The sequence below is a fragment of the Egretta garzetta genome, unplaced genomic scaffold (assembly GCF_000687185.1).
Source record: "Egretta garzetta isolate BGI_Z169 unplaced genomic scaffold, ASM68718v1 scaffold45, whole genome shotgun sequence".
Taxonomy (NCBI): Eukaryota; Metazoa; Chordata; class Aves; order Pelecaniformes; family Ardeidae; genus Egretta; species Egretta garzetta.
In genome coordinates this window covers 12,446,557-12,456,295 of record NW_009260028.1, presented here as the reverse complement: position 1 = coordinate 12,456,295, position 9,739 = coordinate 12,446,557, and the positions used below count along the sequence as shown (strand labels likewise).

The following is a 9,739-nucleotide window of genomic DNA, read 5'->3' as shown; positions in this document are numbered from 1 at the left end:
AAAGAGGTGAAAGCTGCAAAGGAGGTAAAAGGAAAGAGGGCTTGAGGATGCATCTGAATGCTGCCAGCAGAGTGTCCAGAAGATGTATTTTCCCTGCCCTAAGGGGAATAACTCGCTACTTCTCTAGTAGGAAGGTTTTATTCATCAGAAGTGCTGGTGTTATCACTACTTACAAAACATAGTTGAGAACCAGCCTTTTGCCTTTCCAGTTTAGTCTTTCACTTTATATAACAGATACTTTGGAAAAAGCACCTTAGGGCACCTTCTTGCAGTTTCTCTGCTCCTCCCAATTTCTTACTTCCCACTCAAGGAGCCTCAAATCAGTTGTTAGATACTTCAAGCAGTATGGTTTGTGCAGCAAAGGTATTTTTCTCCAATTGTCTCCCAGGTAAAACTATGTATCTTCCACATTAGGAGTGTGCTGTGGGGTTTGTTGTTGTTGTTGGGTGTGGGACGTTTGTTTGGTTTTTAATGAGGAAAATGGCCTTGGGCAGTCTTGCCCTGTTCTTTAGAACACATTTTCTCTTAAGTGGTATGGCTTCACCCAGACACAGGTTGAAAACAGAGACAAGGCAGCAAGGATATTAACTATGCATTACTATCTTCTTTTTTTAACAAATGTAACAGCAGCTGATGGCTTGTGTTTATAATCTCTAAGGTGCTAGTGTGATACCCTGGCTGAGCAGGCTTAATGCTAATGGCAAAACCATCAGCATTACAGGAGAGAATGTTTGCAGGTGGTGTACTTTTTCCTTCATCTGTTAGTTTGTCTATTAAGAGTAGTTCACTAAAACCTTTACATTTGATCTCTGTTTGGATGGCTGTGAAGGGAGAAGTGTGGAAAACTTCATAAAACAGCAAACACTGGTACAAAAATATACTTGACTGCAGTTTAAAGGTAATTATGTTGCTTAACTTGCTGTAAATTAAGACATCTGCTAAATTTTAAAGGCTAAGACATGAAATTAAATGTGAATTTTCTGCCCCAAAATGGTCTTAACTTACAAGGATGTTTCTTTTTCTTTTCCTAATAGAAGTACCCTCCGTCAAGAATAACCTACTGCTGTCAAGGTGGTTATGTTGCCATTCTATGTGACTGGTAAGAATAAATGAAATAATGGCTAAAACCATCACTGTTCCTGCAAGGGCAAGAGCAGCTCTGAGTCCTTATTGTACTCGGTCAGAGTGCAGAGGTGAGCGCAAAGGTTACCTGGCGTAGTTAAATTTTGCAGGCTTTGTGATGCCTTTCCCTCATGGGAGGAAAGGCAAGGCTAGGATGCACAAGAGCCCTGCTCGCTGCTCATGATGTCTCCCTAAATCGCCATGCCTGACCTGTGTGTTTTGGGTCCCATTTGGTTCAGGGTGCTGTGGCGATGGAGTGGTTAAACTTCTGTTACTATATTCAGCTCCTGTAAATGGTTTTGGCCATTCTGTTTAAAACCACAGTGTTGCTTCAATTTAAAACTCTGGAGAGGCTACATTGACTTTTGGGTTCAAATGTATGTATTTGTGTAAGGAGAGAGTGCTGTCGGGGAAATGTCTCGTCGGGATGGACAAGCTCTCTTCCCCTCTCTTCCCACAGCACCCTAAGCCTGCCAAGGAAGCTGTTATTCTTGACAAAAGCTTGCCAACAGGAAAGGGAGAGATCGCTAGAGCTGCCTGTATCGTGAAATCGGCACTCGGGCCCCTCAGTGGACTTGCTCTTCACCAGAGCGAGGAGCCTTAGCTGCTTCCCATCATGCCTTCTTGCATGGGCATCCAAGCTGGCCCTGGAAGGGGAAGACATGTCAGCCGAGGGATGTGCCCATGTCACTTAGCCCAGGCGCCGTGCTCTGCGTCAGGCTTTTATTTCCAGCTCCGCAGCCCAGCGTTTCTAAACAGTGCTGTCATATGGACCTGGTAGGCCATGCAGGAGGGAGCTGAGGTGTCCTGCCTGGCACACTGGGGACCTGTCCAAGGGAAGTTAGGAAGCTCTGCACATAGAGGCTGTGGCTGTTAGAGGAGTGAGCTGATGGGAGAGGTGGGGATAAGTGCGGTGCCAGAGTCCTGTTCTTCAGCCGTGTCAAGGTTTCCTGTCCCTCTCATTCCCACCTCCCCTTCCTGGCATGGTAATTCCTTTCATCTTTTATTCTGACTGTTGCTCAGCTACGTATTCCTTCAAGTGAAGCCGTGCAGGCCAATGTGCTGTGATGCACCAGTCCTTATATAAATCCTCAGTAATCCTTATGAAATTCCCTTTAGTACCTTTTCTTTCATGTAACACTTGAAAAGCCATTTGGCATATTAGGTATTTACAGCTTCTGAGCTTCTGCCTCAGATCATTTAAGCAAACTGCACTTGAAGTGCCAGAGCATTTTTTGCAATTTCTAATGACTTTGCTTTGGCTCTGTTTGGAATTAGAGTGGGTGTTTGTAGTTTGCTGTACAAGCGATGCCTGTAGATCGATTTGGTAATAATGGTAATTAAGTTTTTCCTTTCAAAAGTATTCCCACAGTCTACGTCTTTCAGCTTGATGCCATTGCCCAGCAGCTAGTTTACAGACAGCAAATCTCTTTGAAACATAAAGGTTGGGACATTGCATTTGAGGAAACGGGAGATCTATGGATTTTGCAGGAAGACAGTGAAGCTCCTCTTCAATTGTACAGACCATGTGATGGACAGTGGAAGGTAGATACTTTTGTTAACGCTCACATCCTGAATGGTTTGTGTTGTCTTGAGGCCGTAACAAAAATGGAGTAAACTATGTTCCATGAAAGCTAAATGGCACACTTCTCTATTTATGTCTTTGAGACGGAGTAGAAGTCACAGATACACATCTCATTCTCATTCTCACCTGCGTGTAATGTGAAGCTGCTGAGAGCTTGTTATGAATACCAGGCTCTTCTCTGATAAAGCTAACATCTGGCATAGCAAGATCAAGCAGAGTGGTTGTCAGCCGTTGCACTCAGTTCTGTCTGAGTGCTACACTGTGCTTTCTGCGTGCTACACTTGATTATAAAAAAAAAAAACCCAAACCCACAAAACAACAAAATCCCTTTGTGGTGTGCTCAGGAGTGCTCTCCACACAGCCTTCCCTGTGCCTGCATCTGAGGGACCCTTTGGGGAACAAGGCATTCTGGGAGCACTAAGGGGATTTTTTTGGACTGGGAACAGGGAGTCAAATTTGAGGGATGTGCTATCAAGTTCTCTGTGATAGCCTATTAAACAACTGGAAACTTGCTTGTTATCCTTTTAAGTCCCAGCTAATTATGGTATAGTTGTGAAGTGGTTTTAAATTAAACTTCTAAGTATTTTCTTTGACCCTTATGTGTTACAATATTTCTTTTTCTCACAGATTAATAAGTGGGAATCCATTTCCTTTTCCTTCAAGCTGCAAAGCTTCCCCAGCAGAACACATGATCTCAGGCAGGGTTTCTATAGCAGTCCTGGAAAAAAGGAGCCTAAAAAACATCATGGAGGGCTTACACTTGCTCTCCTTTCACTGTACTCATCTAAGAGCTTTGTGTTTTGCAGTGTATTGTGAAACATAAGACTGTTTATTATTCCCAAAATATCATGCAATGTTTCTTCTTTTCCCAGGCTGTAACTGATGACAAAGGATTACAGAAGATGTCAAAATATGTTCAGGACAACTGGACAGTGTTTGAAGGTAAGAAATTTGGCCGAAAGGCCCAGGAAATGCAATTTTTACAGCTAAAGCATAAGATTTAGGAGCAAGGTTAGAGTTGAGGTCAGTTCAGTTGGCTGTTGAAGTCTCCTAGTCTTTCAGTTTTCTGTTTCATCACTCCATCTGGTATGGAAGTTAGTGTAGATCATGAAGTGTGTTCAGGTTACTGTTACGACAAAATGATGTAAGTATTTAGATCTGAATTGTAGCATTATAACTGTTCTACCTAAACACCTTATGTATGTAAACACCCTTATGACAGAGCTGCTGGAGTCTGTCTTACTGCTGTGATAGCGAATGCTGTTGTTTGTCATCTTGTCTCTTGCCTGGGCGCAACACTTTATCAGAAATGTATTGGAGATGGAATAGCCGTCTTTATCAGAAGTGCAGTGGAAGAATGAAATAGCCACAGGAGGAGCAGCTTCACTGTAAAGATGGGCCATTCAGGTCCAACTTTGGCAAGGCAGATTGTGTGGAGCTTGCTGTGGCTGGAGGGTGTGACCCTGGATGGTGTCACAGATGAAATTGATTGGCATCGGGGCTGGTTCATTTTGTTCTTGATTTCTGCCCCACCCCCAGTCTCTGGCAGAAAAGTAATGCATGATTTACTAGTTCAGAAGCACCTTATGTTTCCAGTGGGTTTTGTATTTAAAAACCAGCCAGCTTTATTTAGAAGCTGAAATTATGGCAGTGGTGGCTACAAGGTAGAGAAGAGTTGCAGCATGGACTAGTGGATGTCTCATTATGTGTTGAGAGTTGATTACTTGAAACTTCTCTCCTGTGCTTTGCTGGGAGACTGCAAACCTTTCTTAAAAAAAGTGTTACAGTCCCCACTAGTCTTTTGGCCTGTTCTTGGTGGTCATACGTAAAGATGGAAAAGTTGCAGGAATGTGCAGTTGATCTTAAAGTCTCCTTAGTATCTTGTATTAGATGGCTTTGGGTATAGCTGTGATTAAGCTCGTCATTAAGTTGTCATTAAGTTGGTACAGTCTTTGAAATGTAAGAGGAAGTCAGGTGCTCCTTTGGAAGGGAGAGTGTTTGCATGTAGATGTTGCAGACTTGATAGTTACAGCCAGGCAGATAATTAGAAGTATGAGGTCTGAGTGAAAATGAGCAACAGAGAAGTAAAAAGAGCAGGCAGGGGGAAGAGGTTCTGAGCATAATTAGCCAGTGTAGCAAATTACTGCGATACACGGTAGCCGGCTGCATCTGCAGCTGGGAAAGGAGGACTGCTCAGATGACAGGGTCTATTATTGTTAATTAGTAAGGGGAGGCTCACTTGATGAGCACTTATTCCAGTGCATAATTAGTGCTTGAAAAGGTAGTTACTTCTTTTAGAAAAAGTGATCATTACATTGTTTAAGCCTAGTCTTAATGCCTGCATATTGTCCTTTTACAAACTTGTTTCACCTGATTGCTGATTCTGTAGGATTTGAGATGCGTAGGGCAATATTGAGGTACATGTTGGACGGTTTGACATTCTGTTGTAACTGATCCCAGAAAAAGATAGAGCAAGATTCAGTGCAGACTGAGAGTAGCATGGATATTCATACTGACAGCACGTGATTTCTGCCAGGGCCAAAGGCCAATAAATAGGTTACTATGCGCGTGCAAGACCCTTGAAAGTAAATGCATGCGCTTTGCTGAGTACCAGCAAGAGAAAGTTGCTTTGTCTACCAAGAAACAAGGGGATGCTGTATGTACATTACTGTGGAGTAGCACACTAGCTTCAGGACCAAACCAAATGCTGGATTTCCTTGTACTTGACCTTTAAGATCAAGAATTTTTGGAAATGGGAAGAGGTAGGAATACAAAGAGAACTAGAGGTAACTGGCTTTCTCAGGTACCACTCTAACAGTCTTTAGAAATGTGGACCTAGCCAGCTAGTCTTGTTTTGTATTCTCTACAGAAACAATCTGTTTGGGGTTTTTTGGATATTAGATAGTTCCCTGTTAAACCTTACAGTCTTGGAGATGGTGTGGTGAATATTATGCTGAATTCACAGTCGGTGTTAATGCAACTATTGGGGTGAGTATTTAGAAAGATGTACGCGCTGGAGGACATCACCGTTTGAAGTTTACTTCTTTGGGCTTCTTTTAAGTTAATACTCTAGAACGCAAGTCAGCTGAGCACAGTTGGGTAGCATACACCCTTTGCAGTGCTTAGGTCTTGGAGAACAACTCCAGGGATGTCTGACAATAAGTTGCAGCAGCAGTCATTTTAAAAACAGAAGCCTTGAAGTCTGCAAGTGTCCAATGTGTAGAGAGAGCTGTGTGCCCCCTTTGCTTCAATGTCAGGTGTTCGCCTCTATGAATTTTTTAGCCTAAAAATGGAGGCTATGCTTGGCTGGGTGAATGTGGGACAGATGCTTATCCCAACACAATCGGGCTTACACAGTGTAAATGCTGATACTTAATGAAGTGGATAGGACCACAGTAAAATGAGTTGAAATGCCACTGTCTAGAATTACAGTACAGGAAGCAACTGGTGAGACCACTAAGGGAATTAACGCTTTTGGTGGGTTCTTGCTTTGCCAATTACAGGTTTTGTTGGCAGAGAGAGCTACTACAGCAGTCTCTACAAGGCTTCATTTGATAACATGGATGCTTACCTACAGAGGAAAGAGGAAAGGTCACAGCAGCAGAAAAAGAAAAGGCAGGATCTGCGACGTGGTTCGAATGGACAAACAAAAAAGATGAAGACCGAAGAATCATCGCTATGACCCTGTTGTCAGCTTGTAACTTTTGCCTTGCTGAAAGGAACTGATCCAACTGCAGACTGGTTTTAAATGTAAAATGAATTATTGAAAAAGACTGGTTTAAACTTCTGTTCAGATGCAGGTTTTCAGGTCACCTGATGTGACAATGTCCTGGTTGCAGCATTCACAATATGCCTAAGCTTCTAGCAGCATACAAGCGTTAGCAGTTCAGTCTTAGTAATCTAATGCATGATACGTGAATACTGGAGATGGTATTTTCCTTGATTTTGTTTTTACCTGCTGCGTTCAGGCTTTCTTCCTTAGGTGGATGTGCACCGATTAAAGTTGATGTGATTTTTTTATTTGTTTTTTTCTTTCTTTCTTTAGTTTGTTTTTAACTTTTTATAAGGTCTGTTAGTTGCTGTAACTGACTTAGTGTACCTGGCTATGGGAAAAGGAATGTAGCAAAATTCTTGCTGTATATGAAAGGTTTTAACCGAGACTTCACCACCTCTGTTTTTCCCCTTTACCTTCAGTTTACGTGGTAGGGATTCTGCCTAGCTTCCAATCCATTGCTTCTTTCTTGTGGCATATTTCTATAGGAGGAAGTTCAAAAATAGATTTTATATACTGGAAAGTACAAGTAAAATGTGTCGGTCAACTCTGTGTTATTGAAAGATCCTTCTATGGCAATGTGATCCTCGTGTGTCTGTGCGAATGATTTGAGAGGCCTATGAGCAAAACTTGGAGTGCATTCTGCTTCTTTCAACAAGAACTCTTTCATGTTGCAATTAGCCAAGAAACACATCTTTCCAAAAGTTATCGCTAAGAGCCTTATGCTTGTTGCTTCATCACAGGACAGAAGATACGCTCATATAATATGTTTCATAAAACCAGGTGTAGAAATCTGTACAATCTATTATAAGTATTCATAATTAGCCTATGAACCATGGATAGTTCTCTAGGTTTCTTTATCTAGCTGTCCTCTTTGGAGTATCTGGACACTTACAAATTTTGCACTCAAATTTTAGTTACACTCGTGTAAGACGTTGTCAAGATGTAGCTTGTTTTGAGAGTATCACGTATTCAGCAGTGAAGTGGAACTTGCTGCTAATGTCTGCTCAAAATTGCAGTCTTGTCCTTGTGTATCCCAGAGGCCATGAGTCTTTCTCGTGCTGTAGGATGTCACATGCATTTTCATATTCCTTCTGTCTGGAAGTGCCTCCTTAAGGATAGAGCGTTGCATGTGTTAGGACAGAGCCAGTCCTTCACCTCCAGGGTCTGATTTCTTTTGGTGATTCCTTTTGAGTAAAGAACCTTCTGCCTTGGCAGAGGTCTCTTGGGACAAAAATTGTGAAGTGTCAAGAGTGGTATTGTCTGTTTCTGGTTAAAAACCTCACTTCTGGCAGGAGCTGCCTTGGCGTGAATGAAATGTGAAGCAGTTTCTACTGCAGGTACACGTACAGTTACGTGACATAAGAAGGCAGTGTCACGTCCACAAAGATTATGCTCTCGTGTAGCCATTCAGCCCCCTCTGTCCAATATCCGCATACCAGGGATCTAAAACATCTTGTTTGGGTATCACCAAATCAATTGAGTGCTCCTGGATTATGCTGGTCTTGGACAAAGGAGGAGGTGGTAGACAGGTATGTTTGGGCTTGACAAGGAGTTTCACCCCCTCCTCAGGTACAATAACCTTTTTATTAGAGCATCTGCTGAGATAAATGGACCTGACTTTACATAATCTGGAGCAAAGACTTTTGAGCTGATGTGGCTCTCTGTCTTTCAAGAGAGTGCCTGAACCACATGGCAAAGAGCTAGCCTAGCTTGGAGACCCAGCCCTAGCGAGGGGTTACTGTTTGAGCACCCAACGTGCCTGAAGGCTCTTGTGGTATGTGGAGTCCTTGCCATTTCCTAGGAGCTGGCTTGGGCAGTTTCTCAACTTGTTACTTTGACTGGTGAGGATCACGTTCTCGTACATGTGTTGTCCTTTCTGCTCTAGGAAGGTGGTGTCTGTCCTTAGCTACCCTGTATTAGAAGTAATTATTTCTGCGGTGCATCATTGTGTATGTGTACATACGTGATGTCATATAAATGGAGAAAATGTTTAGGTTGGGAATGTGGTAAAAGGCTTAAACTTAGGGCTCAAATGCAGACGTGAGGCCCAGCTGCTTGGTTTTGCTGACAATTTGTATGCTCCCCTTCTCCAGTGGAAGACGTTGAATGTCAGTAATGGAGCTCAACAGCAGGCAGGCAAACTTCCTGGTATTTTGCCTGTATCCCACGTTGAACAGAAGCTAGGATTATGAAACCCTGTAATTTCAGTCTTATGAAGGACAGTTGCATGTGTGAGATGAAACCATTTGACCGTATCTGGAGCAGTAAATACATCAGTACAACACTGGTGATGCACATTTTTCTTGGTCCTCAAGAAAGGATGAGAAATTGCCATCTGAAGTGCTTGATAGTATGGCTGGGAATGGTGGCTTGGAGACTGAGATACCTGCTGTATGGTGGCTATTAAAACTTCGTATTCATCTCATTTAGGAGGGGGCTCTAGGGAAAGCAGTTGGGGAAGCAATTAAGGAAACTCCAGCCCCAAGGTGTAGCTTTGTGACTGTTCCAATGAGGAGATTGGTTGTGCACAGATTCAGTAGTATGATCTTACCAAAACCAGGCCAGTAGGAAAAAGCTCCAGCTAGCCTTTTTGCTGGCTGTTGGTGAAGAAACAATTTTTTACTCAGCATGAAGCCTGCTGATACATGTAGCAAACTGCAAAATTTTTGAACGAGTTTGAATCTGTACCAGGAGTCTCTATCGGATCACTTCCACATGTCACGAGGTTTCTGAAGTTGTGGCATGAGCCAAAGGCAGGTCTTTGGGGTTTTTGGGGGTTTGGGATTGTTTTTTCTGTCATGAAACCATTATTTTAGCCAGGTCATCAGAGATAATGAAGGCTGATCCCAAGAATTGCTGCTGGCGCTGTTATCGGAGCATGGAAGAGTTGCAGGGATGCTGGAGTCTCTGAGCTTGTGGAGCTTTCCAGCAGGGACTGACAGGGCAGGTTGCCTGTTCCCTGTGGCAGACACTCCTGCTCTCTACAGGGGTTTCTGCTCAACTCCTACCTTCTCTTTAGCTACTTTGATGTTGGGTGTTACGAGTCCACATGCATAAACAAAACCGTTTACTCATAGAGGAGGAAAATCTTTAGAGGAGGACACTGATAACTGCTTTCAGTGGGTTGGCTGCAGCTCCTGTATGGGTTCCAGCACACACGTCGGTGGTGTTACGCTTCTAAAGGATAAGAGACTGCCACGCTGGCAGTTCCTACCCCCGAGGGATATTTTTCCCCAGCTGTTTTCTCAGCGCAGGAT

General features: G+C 43.0%; 1 protein-coding gene across 3 annotated transcripts in view; it reads left to right on the top strand.

The window, feature by feature from the left end:
* WDR4 (WD repeat domain 4) overlaps window positions 1-7,230 on the top strand; it is a 21,389-nt gene extending 14,159 nt beyond the window's left edge. The window contains exons 6-9 of one of the 3 annotated variants that reach the window (XM_035896470.1): window positions 1,035-1,099; window positions 2,484-2,667; window positions 3,580-3,649; window positions 6,205-7,230. In XM_035896470.1, the coding sequence (XP_035752363.1) occupies window positions 1,035-1,099; window positions 2,484-2,667; window positions 3,580-3,649; window positions 6,205-6,389 (504 nt within the window). In that variant the 3' untranslated portion in view covers window positions 6,390-7,230. The remainder of the gene's footprint in view (window positions 1-1,034; window positions 1,100-2,483; window positions 2,668-3,579; window positions 3,650-6,204) is intronic. The other 2 variants (XM_035896468.1, XM_035896469.1) reach the window with 2 other exon arrangements.
* Window positions 7,231-9,739: the final 2,509 nt, after the last annotated feature.